General features: G+C 39.7%; 1 protein-coding gene across 16 annotated transcripts in view; it reads right to left on the minus strand.

Annotated features, from left to right (window-relative positions):
- Positions 1–27349, minus strand: part of PTPRK (protein tyrosine phosphatase receptor type K) — a 626320-nt gene that overhangs the window by 87166 nt on the left and 511805 nt on the right. For all 16 annotated transcript variants that reach the window (XM_030556279.1, XM_030556280.1, XM_030556281.1 and 13 more), the window contains 3 exons: positions 22797–22902; positions 8780–9053; positions 5478–5514 (listed from right to left, as the gene is read on the minus strand). In XM_030556279.1, the coding sequence (XP_030412139.1) occupies positions 5478–5514; positions 8780–9053; positions 22797–22902 (417 nt within the window). The remainder of the gene's footprint in view (positions 1–5477; positions 5515–8779; positions 9054–22796; positions 22903–27349) is intronic.

Below are 27349 nucleotides of genomic sequence, written 5' to 3' on the forward strand. Positions count from 1 at the left end.
AAATCAAGATTGTATTTTTTAAAAATATGCTCTAGTTCAAACAGGAATTAATTCAGGGAAATTCTATGGCCTATGTTATAAAGGAGATCAGACTAGATGATCACAATGGTTCCATCTGGCTTTGGAATCTATTATATATGCATGTAGCTTCACTATCAGAAAGCTTCACATATTTGAGAATTAATCAGTAACTCAGAAGCATCTTTCAATTTTCTACTTAAAAAAAACCTCTACCCTCTCCCCCTTGATGCAAAACATCCTTCAGTACTTTTATTTACTGCTACAAGAAGCGTTTCAAGTCCTACGAATTTTCATTTAAGATCAGAAATACCATCAGTCACAATTTTAAGGATACAACTGCAGGGTATTCACATTAATAGCCTCTAAGGATCCAAAGCACGCTGAAATCAGTGGAAGGAGTCCCACTGACCTCAGTGGCCTTTGGGTCGGGACCCAGTTGCAGCGGGAATGAATTCAGCATAACAACTTTTAGACACAGTGGACTGAATGCACACTTACAGCTCAAATGTTCCACCCAGACTTTATTTCTAAAAACAGATTAAAAAGTAATTTTGTTATTTTTTAATTATTTCCAGGCATGTGTTATTTCAAAAGGCATTTTCTCCTATCTGCACAAAGTGAACACACATACAGATGAAGGGATCAAATAATGTTGCCTCTACTAGCAACACAAACTGAAATTGAAAGGCAATATTTTGGGGGTTAGAGTTCATATTAAAAAAAATGAATGCTGAACTGTATTTATTCTTGGGACTGGACTACCAGTCCCACCACTTAAACACTATTTATTTCCTGACATAGTTGCTTTATCCTAATTTAATTTTGTGATTTTTCCCTATTTGTATAATACTTACAAGCTAGACAAAATACCAGTATTAGTGTCAAACTTGGCATCCTGATAACTAACCATCAATATGTAACATATTGTCTCATCCATTTTCTGGCAATTGGCAGTTAGTTGTCCCATTTGTCTTCTGAAATGTCTATTTACATGCTAAATTATTTCAAGTATCATTCTTCTCTGGCTATTTTAATAGAGTTTCCTTTCCTTTGCAGCCGACACTATTTACAATGGTAAAATGAAATGCCGTCATACAGCATGCTGGTGAAAGTTCACTTCAAATTTTTGCACATTCATACTTCAAAATGTATGGATATCCAAAATATGACTGATCAGTAATAATATACTGCTTAGTTTTAAGTGGCCTTGGCTGATTTTGCAGCTGAGGTATGTACATTCAATCATCCTTTATTCATCCATTTGTCAATATTTTGGTTAAGCAGGTTCAAGGATAATTTATTCCTTATAATTTATACAGTGATAAGTATGTTCAGTGCTGTGTAACAGTTGAACTTTGCTCCCAAAATTAAATTTTGGTAACTTGCTCATTCTCTTTTTACAAATTACATGCAGAACTTGCTGATGTTAAATGTACATTGTAACAGGCATTCTTCTTTATCTTCCATTTCCTAATCAAGAAAACTATTCTCTCATATCCTGAAAAATGTACATGGAACTAAGGAAGTTACAAGACTGTCTTTTTCCACCCCCCCCACCCGGTTAGTGACTTGGTAGGGAGTTGTAAGACCAAAACTGGAGATTGTGTGTATATTACTATCCAGAAACTACTGACAACTACTATGACTGAGAACTCTTTTCCTTGTGAGTGAGATTGACAAGGCATGCAGCGAGGTCATGGGGAGAACTCAGGCTGAGGCTGTGAGTGTAATGGGATTAAAGAAGACAGAAGAGGGGGTCACAGTCACAATGTCAGAGTCCCTATGTAATTCAAGATGTTCATCTTACATATTTCAACACTGCAACCACTAAATAATCCTCTCATCTTATCCTAACACTTTTTTCAAGATATACCAAAGATAGTGTGGTGCTTTAGAGGCAACTAGGCAACATCTTGTAGAGGAATTCATGCTCCAATCACCTCATTTTTTTATGTAGGAAATGTATGATGATGTGTCCAAAATATTTTCTGAGTATAGGAAAACGAAGACACTGCAATTTGAATTCAATGACCCTTATTAGTTTGTTATCAATACAGAAAACAATTTAATCAATGGTTACAGGAATGGTGCATCACTGGAAACCCTTTGAACAAAATTCATGGCATGCAACATATGAATATGAATCACATTACACACAAGCGAAAAGATTAGTCACTAGAATAAATTTCATTCAAAGTTAAATTAAAGATTAAATTTTTCAGGGATATGCACTTCTTCAAACAGAGTACAACATAGCTAGCATTACAAAGCCATATTTCTCCCATCTCTATATTGTAAAACAACAGTGTGTAAAGTACAGCTGTAAACTGGCAGACCACATAGTCCATAAGGCAAAACAGGAAGATTAGTTTCAACTCGTCCTTTGAATTAGCTAACAACAGACTGCCTTCACTGCATTTCGGAAACATTGCTTTAAACCCTGAACTTTAAGTAGGTGAAATGTTCCTTGATTTTATATGGATTTTTTAAAGTCATTTTAAAAAAACCCAAACTTTTCACAAAGTTCAACAGTAAGGCCTAATTTGACTGGCTACCTGCAGGTTCCTTAAAGTCACAAGAGATAGCACTAAGAACTGCACAAACCTTTATAACAAAATCTAGTTCAAATTTAATGAATTCACAGTAGGTGCACTGGTTCTTTCGCAATATACTGGGTACCGTGAAACACTTCTGATTTCCCTGTGAATATTCATTTCAGTGAAAGAAAATACTCTAACTGAAAAAGTTGAATATGTCTCTCTGGGGGCTATGAGCTAAAATAAACTAAAGAGATTAACCAAGTTATTCACCCATATGTTAAAGACAGTCTGATACATTAACAAATTAAAATTTTTTACATATATATACACACACACACACACACACACACACACACACTTTATAATATTTCAAGTGTGAAAGTATTTTCCTCTCAAGGAGCTCTAACTATATCATTGATTTTACCCCAGAAAGCATGGCGGAAGTTTAAACTGATGGAAAATATTTTACTTTTAATTGCACTTTCAGTGGGTATAGTGCTGACATCACTGGCAATACTGGTGCTCCAAGAGGACTTGATTTATGGTTATGCAGCCAATAATCAGACTAGTGAGCCCCACACACACTGGATTTTTATTATAGGAGAGAAGGTCACACAAGCAGCCACCTGATGGGACTCTTGCTGTGCTGCATGTTGCTGAGAGATCAGCTGACAGGGGGATGGTAAAGTAGACAGCAACCTTCCATGTCACTTCCCTTACGCAATCCCCCAATGGAATCAATTCCACATTGTGTTAGAACAGCCGTAGTGATATATTATGAAAAAGACTGTTTACTCCCTTTAACACTTCCTGAAATTTTCTAGGATACTTCGGAACCTTTTAAAGCTCTCCCCATGCCTAAATCACAGCAATATATGCATATTGATACATAAATATTTGTTCATGCTAACAATTTATTTCAGTTCAAACACTTAATTTTCTAAGGTAAACAAAAGAAAGCTAACACTGATTTATTTTTTGCAGAAGACTTAGCTCATCATTTAACTTCCCTACTTTTATCATCTTAATTCATTTGAAGAAAATATTATACTAATTTGTCTTGAGAAGTATGTGTTCCTTTCTATGTTCTGGAGAAAACATTTTGTGGATACTACATAATAAGAGGTAAACACACCACCAGCTTTTAACTGAACCAATCATTGAAGTGATAGAAAAATGCTACTGTAATTTGAATCTGCCCATTTGTTCAGACCCAAAGTTGATTTAATGTTGTATATCACTGTGTGATGCAAACACACACAACAGAAGTACATAAGAATGGCCATACTGCGTCAGATCAAAGGTCTCTCTTGCCCAGTATCCTGTCTTCCGACAGTGGCCAGTGCCAGGTGCCCCAGAGGGAATGAACAGAACAGATAATCATCAAGTGAACAATCCTCTCTCTCATTTCCAGCTTCTGGCAAACAGAGGGTAGGGAGACCATTCCTGGGCATCCCAGCTAATAGCCATTGATGGACCTATCCTCCATGAATTTGTCCAGTTCTTTTTTGAACTTTGTTATAGTCTTGGCCTTTACAACATCCTCTCGCAAAGAGTTCCACAGACTGACTGTGCGCTGTGCGAAGAAATACTTCCTTTTGTTTGTTTTAAACCTGCTGCCTATTAATTTCATTTGGTGACCCCTAGTTCTTGTGTTATGCGAAGGAATAAATAATACACTACACCAGACCTCTGTCACATCCCCTCTTAGTCATCTCTCTTCCAAGCTGAAAAGTCCCAGGCTTATTAATCTCTCTTCATATGGAAGCCACTCCATAAGCGTAATAATTTTTGTTGCCCTTTTTTGAACCTTTTTCAATTCCAGTATATCATTTTCGAGATGGGATGACGACATCTGCAGGCAGTATTCAAGATGTGGATGTACCATGGATTTATATAGAGGCAATATGGTATTTTCTGTCTTATCTATCCTTTTCTTAAGGATTCCCAATATTTTGTTTGCTTTTTGACTGATGCCGCACACTGAGTGGATGTTTTCAGAGAACTACCCACGATGACTCCAAGATCTCTTTCTTGAGTGGTAACAGCTAATTTAGACCCCATCATTTTATATGTGTAGTTGGGATTATTTTTTTCCAACGTGCATTACTTTGCATTTATCAACACTGAGTAGCACTAAGCTTCCAAGGAGGTCTGTTCCAGCATTCGGAATCCTTTATTGTTTTCGCTGCTAGAATCTAGCAAACCACTCTCCCTGCTGTTGACCCAATCAAATAACTCTGAAATGAGTGGTTATAAATACAGTCAGAGTGGGAGATACTAATAAGATGTACTCTAAATCCTCATTTGAAGATGAAATAATTTCTTGAATGGGCACCATGTGATTACGCTGCCGTGTGTGGGGTCAATAAGACTGACTCTGGCCGCTCTCAACTCAATCTCATACTTGGCTATCACTTGATATTAAAAAAATTAAAGCCTTCATCAAATCAACCCTCTGCCAAGACTATCCACAAGTCACTGAGCTCTGTTTTATATATATTTCCTAGCATCTCTCAATCTGAATAAAAAACATACACCCAGCTCTCCAGTACTTGTCAGCATGACAGACATTTAAACAAGTGTATTTTCAACTCTTGAGCCCATGCTGACTAGCTTCTTCCAGTTCCCCAGCTGTTCACAAGGACAAGACCCTGGAGAATACAAACTACTGAAAAGAGCTTTACTTATTTTGTCTAAATTCTGCTTACTCCTGGAATAGTATTCTCCTGGCAAAACACCAAAACATAAAAAGTGGCAACCGATTACATGTTAGGACATCCAGGTGAGTCAAAATATTTTGCTGCCAATATCACTGGGCACAAGTACAAAAACTGCATAACAAAAATACCATATTTAATTAAGTCTAAAATAAGCAAAATAGCCCTTTTTCTTGGAGGGGGAGAAACCTCTTACCTTTCGTAGCTATTCGAACACACTGAGTTTTAGTTTCCTGTTGAGGGAAGAAAATTAAAGAAAATACAGTCAACTGCATATTTCAATTTCTCCCACTTCACAAACAGTATTAGTACTATAGATTAGTACTGCATATGGTAGTGAAGAGCTCTAGGAATATTAGTGGAGACTGAGGAGTAAACTAATTTTGTCTCTACAGAGGCGGCAATCTCAGTAAAATTGTTAACCCATTCCTAATCTCTCTCTAGGTTACGGATCAGCAACCTTTGGCATGCGGTCCATCAGGGAAATGCGCTGGCAGGCCAGGATGGTTTTTTTTATCGGCAGCATCCGCAGGGATCGCAGCTCCCACTGGCTGTGGTTTGCCATTCCAGGCCAATGGGACTGCGGGAAGCAGTGGCCAGCATATCCCTCGGCCTGTGCCACTTCCCGCAGCCCCCATTGGCCTGGAACAGTGAACCGTGGCTCGTGGGAGCTGTGATTGGCTGAACCTGCAGATGCTGCAGGTAAACAAACCGTCCTGGCCCATCAGCAGATTTCCCTGGTGGGCCACGTGCCAAAGGTTGCCAATCTCTGCTCCAGATTTATAGGCATTTTACCACAAAAGAACTTTGCACATATTTTATTTACATACACACTCAAATTGTATTTATTTTTTTCCACCACTGGTTCACGCAATGCATGAGATCACTCAAAAGTCAGAGAAATGAATTGGTTATGCACACTGGGTAAGAGGCAGTTTCAATCTTAACTGAATTTCTAGGCCTTCTTGTCTAATCTCTCTCTTTAGGTGTAATACAATGTTTTAAAGCTAATATCAGAAATAAGAAAAAGTTACATAAGTTTGTGTGATGGGCTGTAACTGGCCCCTTAAAACCATTTAGATCTGTTTTAACAAGTAATTAGACAATGATTAAATCCATTTTAATCCAACAAGGTCTGTATTTTTTTCCCCAAAGCAGCATTTCTTTGCTGCGATCTATGTCATTGCCTCCAGGATTCCTTCTTTCTTTTCTTGACTCCCCTCCCAACCCTCAAAACCCCCCAAATAAATAAAATAAAAACAAACTTAAGCACACAAGAATTATTTAACTCAAAATGCCTAAGCCAACTGCTTTGAAAATCAGTGATGTAGAAATTAATAAAGAGAAGTCCTGAGCTAAAAATTTATGACATATTTCAATCAAGAGGCATTTTTCAGCTCAGGTAAAAGCTCCACTGGTTGATATTGGAAATGTCAATATAATCTTAACTAAGGAGCATCTTCCTTAGGCAGGACCGGCTCCAGGGTTTTTGCTGCCCCAAGCAGCAAAAAGAAAAAAAAAAAGCCGTGATCGTGATCTGCAGCACTACCATCATTGCTTCAGTCTTCAGCAGCAATTAGATGGCTGGTCCTTTGCTCCGAGAGGGACTGAGGGACCCACCGCCGAATTGCTGCCAAAGACCCGGATGTGCCACCCCTCACCGTTGGCCGCCCCAAGCAGCTGCTTGCTGGGCTGGTGCCTGGAGCCGGCCCTGTGCTTAGGTATTGCTAATGTATCTACATTTAAACTCTCTGCAGCAACCATTGTGTAATGTAGGCCCCAACTCAGAAGAGCACTTTTCCACACATCTAATTTTAAGCATGTGAGTAATCCCACTGATTTAAAGTTAAGCATGTGCTGAAATATTTTGCAGGGTCAGGGTCACAGTGTACAATTGTATTCCATGTATGTTGTGTAAAAAAGAGATACCAGCAACTGGAAACAAAACTAATGAAAACTGTGAGTCCAAATCTGTCCCAAGCTTTTACATCATACCAGAGAAGACCATTTCACGAACACACACAGCCTCTCTCAAACTGAAGATCAAATTTAAACAGAACAAAAAAAAAATGTGTCTCACCTTTTGGTCATAACCTGTCAAAATACAGAAACTGAAACATCGGGCTTTTTTTGTTTTTTTTAGTATTGGTTCTGTTTATATTTTTAAATCACTACATACTGTATGAAATATCATTTCCTCAAGAACCCAGTTTAGTTGTTGGAAGTCAACAAAGCTGTTAGGTGGGTTAATGCAGAAGGTGAGGGAAATGTGTATGAATGTGCGACAGGTAGCTTTTCTTTCCCGTTGTTTGCCTCGATTAAGTCTAGCAAGAGAAAAAGTCGGTATCATCAGAAAATTCCACCAGCTCCATAGTAGCTCCAGTGTGCAATTTCATTAGATATTACATTTTTTCCTATCCTTACATGATGGAGCAATTTTCATAATTACAGATATAGGTGAGACTTCATTCAAAAGGCTCAGTGGCAGATCTAGTCAATAGTCATGATTTCTTTATCATTAGCCACAGCAGAAATACAAATAGAAGGGTACAAATGGCTTCTATTTCTTTTAGAAGGATCCGATGAAGATCATTTGCCTTTAATCTAGCTGCATATCCCAGCAATTTCCCTTAACCCCCTGCACAGCTAATATAGGGGCTCTATACAGAGAATGTAGCAATTTCCTATAGAACTATACTTATCTAAAATGTAATTCATAAATTGAATATTTAAATACCTCAAGTTACTGTGCTGAACACAGTCCCCCACACCCATATTTAGTTTACAAAAGAAAATCATTCAGTGACAACAGCATGAGGTTTGAAAAGTCATTGTTTTTCACACCTGAAGCCCTCTTCAGAGTTTAGCTTCCTGTCATTTTGTTCTTTTCAATATACATACAGAATCAGCAGCAGTGCTCAATGACTGTGTCAAAAATAGAAAAAGTAAGGAGGTAATGAAAGCAATCCAAACCCATGCCCTTAACTACTGCACAGTAGTCAAGCAATCAAAGCAGAGTTGTGTATAAAGATGCTCAGAAATATACCATGGGCATGGGGTTACTTCACAATCAATGGATTTTTACTTTTTAGTTGATGTTTGGTGTCAGAATCCTGAAAAGTTTTCATTATTTTATTAACCTACTGAGCCAAGTAAATTCTCTTTATGCTGCAGTAATCTAATCTTTTGAAGTGTGCACGTATTGAGAATTAGGAGAAGAACAATGGATGTTTATTTACGGAGGAGGCAGAATCACACAGCTGAAATTATTTCACTCAAACTATTACCGAGAATTATTAAATTCTCAGCTAGTAACAGTTATTAAGAAGCAGGCATAGTGTAAAATATGAATGGCTCAAAGCCACACTGTTACAATATAGAAGCTAGTGCAAGGTTAAAACAGCACCATCACCAACGCAAACTACATCGAACTTTGAGATTCATCACCAAGGATACCTTCTGAGCTACTTCCAACAGGAAAATTTGGTGGGTACTTACTTTCTCAACACTGCTCATGGCTTGGAAATAGATATTGTAGCCTTTCCGAGGAGCCAGTGGTGGGTTCCAAAAGCCCTGGTATGTTCTGTTGTCACCGACAGTGAAAGGTGCTGGTTCAGGAAGGTTACCAGGGGGCAATTCAGCAGCGAAGTAATATGGTGAGCTTCCGCTTAGAGCATTTTGGTATGTGACTGGGACTTGGTAGCACTCCATTGTGCCTGTTTCTCGCTTTGTTCGGTGTGGATGCAGCTCCTCAACAACAATCTGGTAAGCACTTGTTAAAGAGAGAAAAAATGATCAGGCAATCTGTGATTCTCAAATCTCACAGTGCACAAAAACATGATGCCAAATGGCACTGTGGGGGTCAGTTTAAAAAGATACTGGATGGGAAAAGAGAAACAAAAGCTTGCAAAAGTTATGCTGAAGCTATGCAACTCAGCCATCAAATGCTACGCTATTGTTATGCATTTTAAAAAAAAAATAAACTACTTTCAGCCCCAGCCTAGAGCAGAAAAACGGTATTCGCTGATTTTACACATACAATTATTTTATTTTTTTCTTATTCTTTCAATACTGCTTCTTTCAACATATTTTCTAAAGACACAAGGAACAAAACAAAACAAAAAATCTCTCTCACCAGTGATATTTTTGGTTATTAAGTAACCCATGAATGACTCTGACATTAACCATAGACACTGTAATAGATTAAGCTCTTTGTCTGATATTCTGAAGCATTTGAACTTAGCATTTTCCTTTGAAATGGTACGATACAAAGCTCAGCTTCAAGGCCCAACATAATGACTGCCTCCAGGTTGTGCCTGAAGCACCAATTTGCAGTTGTCATATCATCAGAGACAGAATGTGCTGACAGGCTTCTCCACCTCTTGACCTTGCTATGGCATCTATCTTGGCTCAGAGGTATGCAGATCTAAAATACAAGTGACATGCTGTAATACAAAGCACAGATGGACAGAAATCTGTCCACTCCACCAAAATAGACTGCCTCATTTTTCTGCAGTTGTCAATGATAAAATGTTACAAATTGCTGAAGCAGATGGCATTCAGCCTATTAAGACTCTAATTCAAACCTGCCAATACCTTTCTTGAAACGGTCCAAAGTTTGGTCACTTTTCAAAATCACCTTCTCTAAAGAGAACAGGTAATTATAATTCTTCTTTCCGCGTTGGAGAACTACATAACTATCGTATGTTACCAACTCATTACCAGCATTTAATGTTCTGCAGAAGCAGAATGTTTTTTTCAAAAGGAAGAACAGAGGTGAGTTCTTCTGTTGGGGGAAAAAAAGCTATGGGAAAGGTGGGGGAGGGGCGGGATTTCTTGTACCCTAGAGCTTGAAAGATGCTCATCCAATTGTAGGCAAGCGCAGAAACAGTTGAATTAACTTGACAAGATTGTCAGTTTTATTTCTGCTTAAAAGTCTTCCAAAAAGGAGGAGTGAAACTGACCAGAGTTTTGGAAGTGTCACTCTTTTGCTTCACATTCTCTGCAGCTCCTTTCTTGTGAGCTGCCAAGGGATTGGAATTGACAAGTATTCTGCTCTCTGAAGTGCCAGGAGAGCAGGAAACTTGTCAATTGCAATATCCTGCCAGTTTACATGAATAAAGCCAGCAGGGAGAGTGGAAGGACATCTCAATGTGCACACATGTGACTGCAAGAAAACTATCTCCTGGAATATGCTGTTGTGTCATTCAGCTCTGAAGTGGAGTTTTTAACATAGTTTCATATCAGTCCTTCTAGAGTGAGGGTGTCAAGAGTTTATTTACTTTCAGAGGAATATTTTCTTTTTATTAGTCAAAAATATGACTGAGGGAGTGAGGTAGAAGAGATACATATTACTGAATTCAACTTTAACTTGTCAATTTAATTCATGGCAATACTTTTGATATTTTGGATCAAAATATACCGCAAAATGTGCAGCATGTCATCTGAGTCAGACTTGAATTTTCAGAAATTCAGTTGCAAATTCTAATAAATTAAAAATCCCCTCCTCTCCACTCCCAAAAGTGAATATTATAAAACTGATTTTGCAGGCCACTGTAGCTTAAAAACTACAAACTGTAGAAGTAAGATCAGAAACGTGTACATAGAGTCTGTTGGGATGCTTGGGCTTATGTAATTATTTTTTGTAGTTAAGAAGAAAAAAAATCAGCATTATTTCTCTTAAATGACTTTTATGTGCCATAATTAACAGACAAAGAAAAAAAATTACATTGGTTATTTCCGTTCTCCAACTCTGGATTTTTTATCCCTCTCATCAATAATTTTTAAAGGCTTGTGCATAGTCTTTGGAAATGTTGCCCGAATGCAAAACTGAAAGCTCAAAGGCATATGGAGATTTAAATAGTCAGGTCAGGACCATTAAGATGCCATTAAGATGCCATCACACCCTGTTACCAAACTATCCCATCCCAGAACACACATCACTACACCAAACATCCACAAATATTATTGTTAAGGGAGAGTAGTTTGGTAAAGGGGTGTGTGGAGAAGATCCATACGGTTGCACTGTCTGGTCTGGGGGTGTAAAGAGGTTGTAATAATAGCACAGTGTGGGCCAGTGGGTGGAAGAGTACAGGGTATGTATGGTTAGGAGACTTAACTTTTCATTTTCTTGCTTTTGAGTGTTTGAGTAGAGCATGTTGTTTGAGCAGCAGCCCTAACTGTTTCACCACTAAGGGTTTTTTTGGCATATTTATTAATATATAGGTGAGGCCCCATACCCTAAGAGGGCACTTACATGGGCCAGTGTCTGGAGTTCAAGAAATCTGTAGGATTTCTGTAGGATGCAAGTCATATTCTCTTCATCTTGCTGGCAGCCAGCACACAAAAGGGAGAAGAAAATGAGATAAAGAAATAAATAGGAAGAAGAAATGAAGTTTGGAAGTAATGAGGGACAATATTCTTCCTCTCTCTGTGCTGGTTAAACAGGATTTGAGCTATTCTAAAGAAAGAGATGGTGCTGAGTAGATTGTTGGTGCCCAAAAGCTCTGAGATTGTCGGCAATTAGAGCTGGGCAGATAAGTGGAGAGAGAGACCTGAGAGAAGGGGACAATGTAGCTCTGAGCTTTGGCATATAGAGACCCTTTTTCTTATCTCTAACTGACCTAATTAACCAAAATGCCACAGTACATACAAGTAAGTAAGGAGCAAGTTAAGGGGCTCAATGCCTGCCACTCTGCCAGTGCACCTCAATGCTCCCCCCTCCCCAAAAAAACAAAAAAAAACCAACCCTCAGCTAGGTGTGGATAAATACTGTCCACACTTGGACCATATCTCGACACAGATTTAACATGTGCTACCTAACCCATTTAAAAAGTCTAGTGTAGACAAGGCACATGATTCCTTTAATATGTGCTGAACAGGTCAAATTACAACCTAGGCCCTTACTAGGTTCCATTGGAAGTCTGGCTCATTACTAACCTAAGATGTAATTGTTGCCTTATTATTTCCCTCTGTGGCCCATATCGTTGGACTTATGGTGTAATGAAAGCAGCCACAGGGATACAAAACACATTACCAATTACAAAAACACCCCTGAAAAATATCTAACATCTCTCAAATAGATTATTTGTAATACATGTGGAATAAAATTTGAAGGTATGATGTAATATCACAGTTTTACTGGTTTTGTTTAGGATGCCCTGTAGAAGGAGACTACAAATCACTTAATATGGACCACTGAAAGGTAATCATTTTTAACTGCTACTGACTGGGATCTGAGCCACTAGTTTGGTGATGAAAAAATACACGTCTTGTAACAAATTCTGAATCATGCAGTCCCCTCCCCTTTTGCATTTCTTTTCTACAGTTGGTTTAAAACTCCTGGAGGCCATAAAGAAAACTAGAGATTATGAGATAACAATTGACCAGCAAGACATGGTTACAGTCCTGATTACAGCTGTGACCACCACAGCATGCAGCATTTTAAGTAGTGATTGACAGCTATCTGTAGATTTAAGTTGGATTAAGGAACATCTGTTTCCTGAGGACTATGACAGAGACAGAAGTACAGTAAACCCTAATCGAAGGCTACATCTTCACTACCCGCCATATCGGCGGGTAGCAATCTATTGCTCGGGGATCAATATATCGCGTCTCATCTAGATGCGATATATCGATCCCCGAACGAGCTTATATCGATTCCAGAACTCCACCAACCCGAACGGAGTTGTGGAGTCGACATGGGGAGCCGCGGACATCGATCCTGTGCTGTGAAGACGGTGAGTAATTCGATCTTAGATACTTTGACTTCAGCTACATTATTCACGTAGCTGAAGTTGCATATCTGAGATAGATTTTCCCCCGTAGTGTAGACCAGCCCTTAGTGAAGTTTTGTCTGTGTTTTTAGAGGCAAATAACTACACAGTCAGTGGAGGTATACCATAAACAATGGGCCTCTATTGGTTGGAAGTAATGAGGACATTAAAGAGGTGATTAAATATAATTATCTCTTGACCCTTCATGGATGCCTGGTTTGTAAGAAAAATGGACAGTAGACTCCTCAATAAGCTAGCCAGCACTGTCCTCTTTGAGGCTGGGAACCTAGAGTTTAGCTGTTACCCTGCACAGTCAGAGCACGTAAGTAGGGTGCAGCAGGGGAAGTGTTAATCATCTTTTAATATCTACCTAGTAATGCTCATTATGACAGTGAAATATGCTTATGATGGAAACAGAACATCAATGTCAATGTAAGCAGAGTGAAGTTTCACTAAAACTGGTAGTAAAGTTCACTGAAATCATAGAAGATTAGGGTTCGAAGAGACCTCAGGAGGTCATCTAGTCCAACCCTCTGCTCAAAGCAGGACCAACCCCAATTAAATCATCCCAGGCAGGGCTTTGTCAAGCCAGGCCTTAAAAACCACTAAGTATAGAGATTCCACCAACTCCCTAGGTAACCCATTGCAGTGCTTCACCACTCTTCTAGTGAAATAGTTTTCCTAATATCCAACCTACACCACCCCCACTGTAACTTGAGACCATTGCTCCTTGTTCTGTCATCTGCCACCAGTGAGAACAGCTTAGATCCATCCTCTCTGGAACCCCCCCTTCAGAAAGTTGAAGGCTGCTATCAATTCCTCCCTCACTCAAAGAGTCATAGACTTTAAGGTCAGAAGGGACCATTACGATCACCTAGTCTCACCTCCTGCACAAGGCAGGCCACAGAATCTCACCCACCCACTCCTGTAATAACCCCCTAACCTATGTCTGAGCTACTCAAGTCCTCAAATCATGGTTTAAAGATTTCAATGTGCAGAGAATCCTCCAGCAAGTGACCCGTGCCCCATGCTGCAGAGGAAGGCAAAAAACCCACAGGGCCTTTGCCAATCTCCCCTGGAGGAAAACTTCTTCCTGACCCCAAATATGATGATCAGCTAAACCCTGAGCATGTGGGCAAGACTTACCAGCCAGACACCAAGAAAATTCTCTGTAGTAACTCAGATCCTACCTCATCTAGCATCGCATCACAGGTCACTGGGCATTTTTACCGCTAATAGTCAAAGATCAATTAATTGCCAAAATTAGGCTATCCCATATACCATCCCCTCCATAAACTTATCAAGCTTAGTCTTCAAGCCAGGTATGTCTTCTGCCCCCACTGCTCCACTTGGAAGGCTGTTCCAGAACTTCACTCCTCTGATGGTTAGAAACCTTCATATAATTTCAAGTTTAAACTTCCTGATGGGCAGTTTATATCCATTTTTTCTTGTGTCCACATTGGTACCGAGCTTAAATAATTCCTCTCCCTCCCTGGTATTTATCCCTCTGATATATTTATAGAGAGCAATCATATCTCCCCTTAGCCTTCTTTTGGTTAGGCTAAACAAGTTAAGCTCTTTGAGTCTCCTTTCACAAGACAGCTTTTCCTCACTCTTCTTTTCTGCAGACTAAATAAGCCCACTTCCCTCAGCCTCTCCTCATAAGTTGTGTGCCCCAGCCCCCTAATAATTTTCGTTGCCCTCTGCTGGACTCTCTCCAATTTGTCCACATCCTTTCTGTAGTGGGGGACCCAAAACTGGACGCAATACTCCAGATGTGGCCTCACCTGCGCCAAATAGAGGGAAATAATCACTTCCCTAGATCTGCTGGCAATGCTCCTACTAATGCAGCCCAATAAGCCGTTAGCCTTCTTGGCAACAAGGGCACACTGCTGATTCATATCCAGGTGATATGACTCATAGTCAGTCAATCCCCAGCCTGCAACAGTGCTTGGGAATCTTCCATCCTAAATTCAGGACTCTGCACTTGTCCTTGTTGAACCTCATCAGATATCTTTTGGCTCAATCCTTCAATTTGACTAGGTCACTCTGGACCCTTTTCCTACCCTCCAACGTATCTGCTTCTCCCCACAGCTTAGTATCATCCACTAACTTGCTGAGGGTGCAATTCATCCCATCATCCAGATCATTAATGAAGATGTTGAACAAAACCGGCCCCAGGACCAATGCCTGGGGCACGCCGCTTGATACCGACTGCCAACTACACACTGAGCCATTGATCGCTACCTTTTGAGCCCAACGATCTACCCAGCTTTCTATCCACCTTACAGTCCATTCATCCAATCCATACTTTTTTTAACTTGTCAGCAAGAATACTGTGGGGGACTGTATCAAAAGCTTTGCTAAAGTCAAAATATATCTGGTCCACCACTTTTCCCATATCCACAGATCCAGTTATCTCATCATAGAAGGCAATCAGGTTGGTGAAGCATGACTTGCCTTTGGTGAATCCATGTTGACTGTTCTTGATCACCTTCCACTCCTCCAAGTGCTTCGAAATGGATTCCTTGAGGACCTGCTCCATATTTTTCTGGGGACTGAGGTGAGGCTGACTGGTCTGCAGCTCCCCAGATTCTCCTTCTTCCCTTTTTAAAAGATGGGCACTTATATTTGCCTTTTTCCAATCGTCTGGGACCTCCCCTGATTGCCATGAGTTTACAAAGATAACAGCCAATGGCTCTGCAATCTCACCAGCCAACTTCCTCAGCACCCTCGGATGCATTGCATCCGGTCCCATGGACTTGAGCATATCCAGCCTTTCTAAATAGTCCTTAACCTGTTCTTTCACCACTGAGTGCTGCTCACCTCCTCCCCATATTGTGCTGCCCAGTGCAGCAGAGCTGACCTTGTCTGTATTGAAGCAATTCAACATAAAATCATAGAGCTTGAAGACACATTGAGAGGTCATCTAGGCCAGTCCCCTGCACTCAAGGCAAGACTAAGTGTTATCTAGACCATTCCTGACAGGTGTTTGTCCAACCTGCTCTTAAAAATCCCTAATGATGGAGATTCCACAACCTCCCTAGGCAATTTATTCCAGTGCTTAACTACTCTGACAGTTGGGAAGTTTTTCCTAATGTCCAACCTAAACCACTCTTGTTGCAATTTAAGCCCATTGCATCTTGTCCTACCCTCAGAGATTATGAACAACAATTTTTATCCCTCCTCTTTGTAACAACCTTTTATGTACTTGAAAAGTGTTAGGTCTCCTTTCAGTCTTCTCTTCTCTAAACTAAACAAATGCAATTTTTTCAATCTTCCTTCATAGGTCATGTTTTCTAGACCTTTAATCATTTTTGGTGGTCTTCTCCAGACTTTTTCCAATTTGTTCACATCTTTCCTGGAATATGGCACCCAGAACTGGACACAATACTCCAGTTGAGGCCTAATCAGCATGGAGTAGAGTGGAAGAATTACTTCTCATGTCTTGCTTACAATGCTCCTGCTGATGTATCCCAGAATGGATGTTTGCTTTTTTTGCAACAGCATTACACTGTTGAATCATATTTAGCTTGTGATCCACTATGGCCCCCAGAGCCCTTTCTGCAGTACTCCTTCCTAGGCAGTCATTTCCCATTTTGTGTGTGTGCGCAACTGACTGTTCCTTCCTAAGTGGAGAACTTTGCATTTGTCCTCTTAAATTTCATCCTATTTACTTCAGACCATTTCGCCAGTTTGTCAAGATCGTTTTGAATTTTAATCCTATCCTTCAAAGCACTTGCAACCCCTCCCAGCTTGGTATCGTCAATAAACTTTATAAGTGTACGATCTATGCCATTATCTAAATCATTGATGAAGATATTGAACAGAATCGGACCCAGAACCGATCCCTGAGGGACCCCACTCATTATGACCTTCCGGCATGACTGTGATCCACTGATAACTACTCTCTCGGAACAATTTCCCAACCAGTTATGCACCTACCTTATAGTAGTTCCATCTAGGTTGCATTTCCCTAGTTTGTTTATGAGAAGGTCATGCGAGACAGTATCAAAAACCTTACTAAAGTCAAGATACACCACATCCACCACTTCTCCCCATCTACAAGGCTTGTTACCCTGTCAAAGAAAGCTATCAGGTTAGTTTGACATGATTTGTTCTTGACAAATCTATGTTGACTGTTATTTATCACCTTATTATTTTCTAGGTGTCTGCAAATTGATTGCTTAATTATTTGCTCCATTATCTTTCCAGGTACAGAAGTTAAGCTGACTGGTCTGTAATTCCCCGGTTGTCCTTATTTCCCTTTATATAGATGGGCACTATATTTGCCCTTTTCCAGCTCTTCTGGAATGTCTTCTGTCTTCCATGACTTTTCAAAGATAATTGCTAATGGCTTAGATATCTCCTCAGTCAGCTCCTTGAGTATTCTTGGATGCATTTCATCAGGCCCCGATGATTTGAAAACATCTAACTTGTCTAAGCAAGTTTTTGACTTGTTCTTTCTCTATTTTAGACTTTGACCCTACCTCATTTTCACTGGCATTCTCTATGGTAGACGTCCAATCACCACCAACCTTCTTGGTGAAAACCAAAACGAAGTAGTAATAAAACACCTCTGCCATTTCCACATTTTCTGTTATTGTCTTTCCCGCCCTCACCAAATAATGGGCCTACTCTGTCTTTGGTCTCCCTCTTACGTCTAATGTATTTGCAGAATGTTTTCTTGTTTCCTTTTATGTCCCTAGCTAGTTTGATCTCGTTTTGTGCCTTGGCTTTTCTAATTTTGTCCCTACATACTTGTGCTATTTGTTTATATTCATCCTTTGTAATGTGATGGAGTTTCCACTTTTTGTAGGACTCCTTTTTGAGTTTTAGATCATTATTTTCCCATGAGATGTCTGGGTCATTGAAGTCCCCAATCACCACCAAGTCCTGTGCTTTGGATGATTTTGTTAGTTGTTTAAAAAAAGCCTCATCCACCTCTTCTTCCTGGTTTGGTGGTCTGTAGGAGACCCCTACCATGACATCACCTTTGTTTATTACCTCTTTTATCCTTATGCAGAAACTTTCAACAAGTCTGTCTCTTATTTCTATCTCAACTTCAGTCCAAGTATATACATTTTTAATATATAAGGCAACACCTCCTCCCTTTTTTCAGTGTATTACATTTATCTTCTGTATTAAGATGTTGGTGATACATAACTGTTGCAATATGCATATTTCAGGGATGGATAGCCATGTAATGCCATGAGCATTTCTGGAGGGATACTCCTCATCTGGAATAATGAATAAAAATCACGTCACTTGCAGGCCTGGTTTTCAAGATTTGAAAATATTCTCCTTGTCTTATAGTCATACTTAATTTCAATGAAGAGAAAACACTCATGATTGTAAGAGCAAGGATAAAATTAATGGGTCTGGATTTTGTACTGCTTCAGCCCGACTGAAGGTTTAGTGTGGAGACCATATGTCCGAATTTCTTGTTTGGCAAACACTATGACGTCTGGGGACACAAGGGAAGCTGACAGTACCTTCACAGTGGAAGAAAAGTCCTTAGAGGACTTTGATAAATTACTATGTATCTTTCTATACTGGAAACAAATTTGTTCCCTTTTAGGGTTTGTCTAAAGAGGCTGACATATCTTTAGTTGTTCTATTTTGTGTTACAAATATTACTATTTTCTGCCGTAATGTATAACTGACTACACTAACCCGTTTAGGAAGATGTTGGTTCTTTATGGTTAATGCAGTTTATCAAGTGGGCTAATTAAGTGGGAAAGATTTAAGACCTTTTTATATTATGTATAACTATCCTGGTTCTTATACATGCCCATCACCATAAAATCTGATCACCTCAGACTAAACTTTGCTCAAAATGTTTACTGTACAGCTCAGATGCATCTCTTCACTATCTGGATTTGGCTTGAAGCAATTATGAGAGTCTATGGTTCATTGTGCACCACCTGCTAACACTATGCTGGATCTGAGACGGACAGCATGAGAACAGATTTGTATTGATTACTGGGCAAAGCAAAATGGTATTTTTGTTTTTTAATGTCAATAATAATCTTTATAAAGGATTCAACGTTCTGCCCCTTATCTCATTTTTAATCAAATGTTCAGCTGCATATGTTGTTTAAGCTTAATGTTTTCATATATATTATAGATCAACATATGCAAGTTATATGCAAGGGACTGTTTGTTATTCTGTAGTTCATCACAGCAAAGGCTTTCCTGACCAGGGTGTATAAAATACTACACTACATCAGGTTTCAGAGTAGCAGCCGTGTTAGTCTGTATCTGCAAAAAGAACAGGAGTACTTGTGGCACCTTAGAGACTAATAAATTTATTTGAGCATAAGCTTTCGTGGGCTACAGCTCACTTCATCGGATGCGTGCAGTGGAAAATACAGTAGGAAGATATACACAGACACACACACACAGACACACACACACAGAGAACATGAAACAATGGGTGTTACCATACACACTCTAACAAGCGTGATCAGTTAAGGTGAGCTATTACCAGCAGATCAGAGAAAAACTTTTTGTCGTGGTAATCAAAATGGTCCATTTGCAGCAGTTGACAAGAAGGGGTGAGGATTGGAGGGGGGGGGGCAGAAACATGGGGAAATAGTTTTACTTTGTGTAATGACCCATCCACTCCCAGTTTCTATTCAAGCCTAATTTAATGGTGTCCATTTTGCAAATTAATTCCGACTTTTGGGTCTATAATTGAGTGACCAGGAAGACTGAAGTGTTCTCCGATTGATTTTTGAATGTTATAATTCTTGACGTCTGATTTGTGTCCATTTATTCTTTTACGTAGAGACTGTCTGGTTTGGCCAATGTACATAGCAGAGGGGCATTGCTGGCACATGATGGCATATATCACAGTGGTAGATGTGCAGGTGAACGAGCCTCATAGTGTGGCTGATGTGATTAGGTCCTATGATGGTGTACCCTGAATAGATATGCGGACAGAGTTGACAACAAAGGTTTGTTGCAAGAATAGGCTCTTGGGTTAGTGTTTTTGTTGTGTGGTCTGTGGTTGCTAATGAGTATTTGCTTCAGGTTGGGGCACTGTCTGTAAGCAAGGACTGGCCTGTGTCCCATGATCTGTGAGAGTGATGGATTGTCTTTCAGGATAGGTTGTAGATCCTTGATGAAGCGCTGGAGAGGTTTTAGTTGGGGGCTGAATGTGACGGCTAGCGGCATTCTGTTACTTTCTCCTTTGGGTCTGTCCTGTAGTAGGTGATTTCTGAGTACTCTTCTGGCTCTGTCAATCTGTTTCTTCACTTCAGCAGGTGGGTACTGTAGTTGTAAGAACGCTTGATAGAGATCTTGTAGGTGTTTGTCTCTGTCTGAGGGGTTGGAGCAAATGCGATTCTATTGTAGAGCTTGGTTATAGACAATGGATCATGTGGTGTGTCCTGGATGGAAGCTGGAGGTGTGTACGTAAGTATAGCAGTCAGTAGGTTTCTGGTATAGGATGGTATTTGTGTGGCCATGACTTATTAGCACTGTAGTGTCCAAGAAGTGGATCTCTTGTGTGGACTGGTCCAGGCTGAGGTTGAAGGTGGGGTGGAAATTGTTGAAATCATGGTGGAATTCCTAAGGGCTTCTTTTCCATGGGTCCAGATGATGAAGCTGTCATCATTGTAGTGCAAGTAGAGCAGAGGCGTTAGGGGACGAGAGCTGAGGAAGCGTTTTTCTAAGTCAGCCATAAAAATGTTGGCATACTGTGGGGCCATGCGGGTACCCATAGCAGTGCTGCTGATTTGAAGGTATATGTTGTCCCCAAAATGTGAAATAGTTATGGGTGAGGACAAAGTCAAAGTTCTACCCCCAGTTTTGCCATGACATAATCGGGGATACTGTTCCTGATGGCTTGTAGTCCATCTTTGTGTGGAATGTTGGTGTAGAGAGCTTCTACATCCATAGTGGCTAGGATGGTGTTTTCAGGAAGACCACCAATGGACTGTAGTTTCCTGGAAGTCAGTGGTGTCTTGAAGATTGCTAGGAGTGCTAGGAATTTAACTGTATGGAGTAGAAATCCATCAACTTCATGAAAAAACTCATGCAGATACAGACAGACATCATCTTCCTTTCCAAAAGCAAACAGATGGACATCAGACCAGAAGGACTAAAGGTAAAAAATCCATTGCAATCTACATACCACACAGACTATGCTGATAGATTGTGCCCCACACATTCAAAGAAACTGAAGAACCACCTGATCAACATCTTATACAGCAAACAAGGACAGATTAAGAATGAACTCTCAAAACTGGAGACTCTCCTAAAAAACCAAGCTCTGGACACTGGCGGTTCCAACTCAGGCCATACAGCGGTTGGTCCATGCCACCCCCTTCTACTCTCAATGCAGAGCAAGAAGAGAGCAGGGGAGCAGGTGCATAACAATGGACACTGCCTGCAAGAATTCTCCAGCATCACGCTCATGGAGCACATGCATACCCGCAGTAAACTATACATAGGGACCATCACTTGAAGAACACCATGTGCTGCTATCCAGGAGTTTCAATGGTTTATAGGAGGGGCAGTCAACAGGTGGACTGTGGGCCAAATCCAGACTGCCAAATGCTTTTGAATGGATCCCAAATATTTTTATTTACTTATCATTACCTTGAGCAAGAAATTTGGACCTTGACAAAAAGTTACTGACTGTCCCTGGTTTATAGTTTTATTTACGGATATAATTCCTAGAAAGGAAATGAATCTGAGTAGTTATCTCCAGTGCCAATAATCAAATTAACAACACCAACAGCAAGGCTCTAAAATTACAAACTTTCCACCTCTGTGATAAGTAGTGAAATCTGGTTAGTTTGTATTTGGTATATCCGTAAAACTAAGCATCTGAAAGACTGAAATGGTGACCAATCCTCCAGATGTAAATATCTAAACACAAATATATTCTAAGCTACTCATCCTACAGTACCAAGCTACTCTTAAGACTGCTTTACTCTGAATAACAATGTTGTTTACAAACAGCTCATTTTCTGTACCTTAAAGTAGAAAAAGTACCATCCTATTCAAGCAAAAATATTGGTAAAAATAAGTCTTTGTAAAATAGAAACCAAACATGGATTTCCCACCAACAACGAGAAATTAAAACAGGATGTAGATTAATCTTTGCAAACAGAATTAAATTATCTTTCAACTGGGAGGACACAGGAAAAGGTCTCTCAAAGTTAATATAACATGAAATATTTTAATATGATTAAGGGACACCCCAAATAAAATTTAATATAGCTATAAGTTGATTTCTAATAAGCACTTCTGGAAGGAGAATTAAAAAAAAAAAGTCAAATAGTTTGCATTCACCACTATTATTCTCCTATTTCCTCCAAGCTTCCAATTTTCCAATCTTAGCTATGAAATGCATTATACAATAGCTGATTTAAAATACTGGAGAGGTAGTGCTATCTTCTATTTTTCTTTTTGACAAATACTTTCAAACCTCGCATTTCACAGATACCAAGAGAGGAAGTGAAATGAAATGGTTCTGAACTAGGGGGTGGGCTAATTGAAACAGAAGAGATAGGCTGATGATTAAGGTAATGAGTATCTAAAACCCTCTGAAGAATTTACTCTTATTAACTATAGGTCTATTTGTAGTCTTTGTCTAACCAAGAAAAACAAACATCCTGACATAAATGTCAAATGAATATCACTTAGGAATGAATTGCTTTATTAGCTGCTAAGCAACATGCAATCTACTACAGAAACTGTTTGTTTGTTTTTTAAATAAATACCTGATAGGAGCACCTTTGGCTTGAGCTGGTCTCAACAATACAGTTATGGTAGTAGCAGTTTCATTGAGAGATGCGTCAACTCCTTCATAGTCCGGTAAAGTAGGAGCTGATTAATGTTAAGGGAAAAAAGAAGCACCAAGAATCAAATTAGCTAAAGCATTGTGAATTTTCATTAGATTCTGTACCTGCACAAACATTGCACAAAGTCACATTTTCACAGGCTGCTAGAGTCTTTTTGATGATTTTGCAGCCAGGCACCCACTGTTGCGTATCTGGAACTCCACAAGCGGTAATAAAATACCCCACAAATATCCCCATATCCATTAAGTTAGATAGGTTCACACAGGACAAGGGGTGGAAATGATGGGAGAAGGTGACTACGTATGTATTCTTCCTCCATTTGTACTTTTTTTTGTTGTTTACAGGCTTCTGCGGAAAAGGAACAAAAAGTCTGTAAATCTCTCTTTAGCCTCCTCTTTTCACCTTTTTAATCACCCGTCTTCAGACCCCCACCCCCAGCAGCCTCCATAATCTCTCTCTCTGGCCCACAACATTTTAGGATCCCTTCAAGTTTCATGTTTACTTTCACGGAAGAATAGACGTACACTACTAGATTGGGGAGAGTGATAACATACAGCTTCTAAATCAGCCTAGTGAAGCTAAAAGCTGCTCTGCCACTTCTGTAGCACTGCCGAGGATCCCACTGGGCAAGTAGCGGAGGCAGTAGTTTCCCTTTGAAATATCACCTGTGAGTAATCTTTGAGGAGGCATTTTAAAGGGAAATGTCTGCCTCCCTTTTCCAGCCAGGCACTCAGCAACACTAGAAAAGTGGCTGGAGTGACTTAACTTCATTGCATTGAATTGGGATGTTTTTTAAGACACTCAATTCAAACTTTTAAGTGAAAATAAAACTTGCAGGCAGACCATTTGGGAGGTTGGTGGAGGTGGGAACAAAGAAAACTGAGGGCTAAATGGAATGCAAGGGAAGGAGGACAGAAAAGGATGGATGAGTTGTATGAGAAATGAGGACAGCAGACAAATTACTTCTCTTTAAAAAGAAAGAAACATGTATTTGTTATTTAATTCTCAGAACTTATACTGCATTAGCAGAAGCTGGAGAACAAGGAAGCTCATTCCTAAGGGAGTTATACTTCACTGGAAAATAAAAAGATAATGGCTTGTTGCGGGGTCCATTAAAGTGCTCAAAATTGAAATGAAGCTACATGTAAACTTTGTCAGTGGTGGAAAATTCATCATCATCCTGTGTAAATTGTTCCATTGATTAACTACTCTCACCATTAAAAATTCACACCTTATTTCCAGTCTGAATTTGTCTAGCTTTAACGTCCAACTATTGGATCATCCTTCCTTTTTTCCCCAGATTCAAGAGCCCATTGCTAAATATTTGTTCCCCATGTAGACACTTACAAGACTATAATAAAGTCATGGCTTAACATTCTCTTTGTTAAGCTAGATAGATTGAATTTATTGAGTTTATCATTGTAAGACTTATTTCCTAATCCTTTAATCAGTCTCCTGGCTCTTCTCTGAATCCTCTCCAATTTATCAACATCCTTTCTGAGTTGCGGGCACCAGAATTGGACAAAATATTCCAGCAGAGGTGGCATCAGTGCCAAATACAGAGGTCAAATAACCTCTTTACTCCTACTCAATGTTCCTATTTATTCATCCCAGGATCACATCAGCTCTTTCAGCCACAGCATCACACTGGGAGCTCATGTTCAGCTGATTATCCATCACAACTCCCAAATCTTTTTCAGAGTCACTGCTTCCCAGGGTAGATTCCCTCAGCCTTTAAGTATGACCTACATTCTTTGTTCCCATATGTATACATTTACATTTATCCATACTAAAACCATATTGTTTGCTTGAGCCCAGTTTACTAAGCCACTTGGATTGCTTTGGAGGAGTGATCTGTCCTTTTCATTATTTACTAATCCCCCAATTTGTGTGTCATCAGCAAACTTTATTCGGGACGATTTTTTTGTTCGTTTTCTTCCAGGTCATTGACAAAAACAGCCACGAACCAATCCCTCAGCCAGTTTTTAATGTGTGCAATGTCAATTTCATATTGTTCTAGTTTTTTAATCAAAATGTCATGTGTACCAAGTCAGATGCCTCACACAAGTCCAAGTATACTGAGTCAATGCTATTACGTTTATCAATCACACTTGTAATCTCAGGGGAAAAAAAGATCAAGTTAGTTTGATAAGATCTGTTTTCCAGAAGCCTATGTTTGTTTGCATTAGTTACATTATTCACCTTTATTTCATTATAAATTGAGTCCCATATCAGCCACTGATTTGGCTCATAATTATTTTCAGCTTTGTGAAATGGCCGTATTAAAGTACCAAGTATATATATTCCTGGTCTGGACTGTATTCTGTTTACACATTATAAATGTGATCAAATCACGATGACATTTACATTGGCTACCATTAACTTTTAGTTCTGTGATCAGTTTCTCTTTACCTGCTCGGACAAGGTCTAATATAGAATTCCCCCATGTTGGCTGCAACATTTTTTGAGTTACAAAATTGTCATCTATAATATTTAGAAATTCAAGGATATTTTAGTACTGGCAGCATGAGACCTCCAGCATATGTCACTCCAATTGAAGTCCCCCATGATCACATAATTTTTTCTCACTACAGATTATAGATAGATGCATAAGGAGGACCGTAGCGGACACTGACTAGTGTCCCTATCTTCTGCTTTATCTGTTAAGACATTGATCCATAAGCATTCAAGATCATTTTCTTCTGACTTATCAGTGACTCTGAAACAGATAATGGCATTTTTGGCAGGGCGTCACTCTCCTTCCCCCTTTGCCCACTCAATTCTTCCTAAATAGGTTATAGCCATTGATTTTAACATTCCAGTTGTGCAAATCAACCCACCAGGTTTCAATAATACCAACTAGACTGAATTTATGCTCATAAATGAGGCATTCCAATTCTTCCTGTTTGTTAGCCAGGTTCCTAGCTTTAGTGTATAGGCAATTTAAGAATTTCTTCTCTTTATGTCCTTTGGTTTCTTAATTAATTTTGTTCTCAACATCATGAACACCACACAAAATCAAATCTCTCTCTTTTTACCTTCCCCTTTTGCTATTAGTTTAACCCTATCCTGACTATTCTAGCTTCTAAACTGTAACAGGGTACATAATTCAAGGAGCTCTGCTTTTAACTGCCTCTACCCACTCGTTTGTGTGTGTTTGGAAGCAGGGTGATGAGGGCAGTGCATGAGGAGGGCTTCATGCAGAGATTTAGAGTAACATTTGGAAAAATTTGACCCCCCTGCTTTAGAAACATCTCAAGACAACAATGTAGCAGAATGAGGCTGTGATGGTGTGTTCACCCCATGCTTGCCGTGAAAGGGTTAATGAAGGCTAAGAAGTGGGCTAATTAACCCAACGGGACACAGCTAAGAGGAATTAGGGAATAAGTAATTTCTGGACTGAGTGAGGGTGCCCAGCTCGGGAGGAACAAGCTGGGCTGGGACTATAGAGACAAGAAATGGGAAACAGAAGGGGGCTGCTGGGAAAGTCTGCAGTCACTCCCTGGGAGAAGGGAGGTATGTTTGGTCTGGCAAACCCAGACAGCAGGGAAGCCAGGAATGTAGGACAAAGCTCTGGGGAAGGCAGTAAGGTCTAGAAGGGAACTGGCCTTGATGGCTGGCTACAGGATCCCTGAGCCGGAACTTAGGAGTAGAGGGTGGTCCTGGGTTCCTCTGCCAGCCACTGAAGGAGTGGCACTACAAGGCAGTGAATGGGCAGACTGCCTAGGATGGCTAAAGGAAGACTTTAATACTCTGGGAGGTGAAAACACATCGAGTGACCTGGCCGGAGGGCTAAATCATGAAGGGGCAGCAGCAGCTCATGGAATGAGAGAGGGGCTGCAGACGCAGAAAGAGAAAAAGGATAGTATGCAACCAGAGGAAGGGGTGTTGTCCTGGTGATCTACTCCCCAGACTGAGCAGGAGGATGCGCAATCCCAGCAGTGAGTTGAGGGAAATAACCTGCTTAGCATTGTTTTAGGTTTTCAATTGACTTATACTTCTATTGTCTGTCACGTTCTAAAGTTAGCATGTCATATAATCAACTAAATCTCAAAGGCTGACTTGAGACTAATTTTACTAGTTGCCAGCTCTATGAACTGCAGCCTTATTCTTTGAGAAGAATACTGAAGGGTAACACAATTACATCTACCAGTATTTTCCTATCAAATTGTTTATATTTTCATTCTGTAATTCTCTAGTTTTCATTACACTGAGATTTTTAAAACAATTAGCACCAGTATTCCTTGATTCTGCTTCCCTGTTCTGCCATTAAATTACTGTGGGTAAATCAGTTAACTTCTCTGCACCTCACTTCCCTGATCTGTAAAACCAGTGTAATACTTAACTCGTAAATCATTGTGAGACTTAATGTTTGAAAAGCACTCTGAAATCCCTGGATGAAAAACACAATATTTAAAATTAAAAAATTGAAAACATTTGAAAATTATAGGCGCATAATTTTCTTTTAATGC

The sequence above is a fragment of the Gopherus evgoodei genome, chromosome 3, assembly GCF_007399415.2.
Source record: "Gopherus evgoodei ecotype Sinaloan lineage chromosome 3, rGopEvg1_v1.p, whole genome shotgun sequence".
NCBI lineage: Eukaryota > Metazoa > Chordata > Testudines > Testudinidae > Gopherus > Gopherus evgoodei.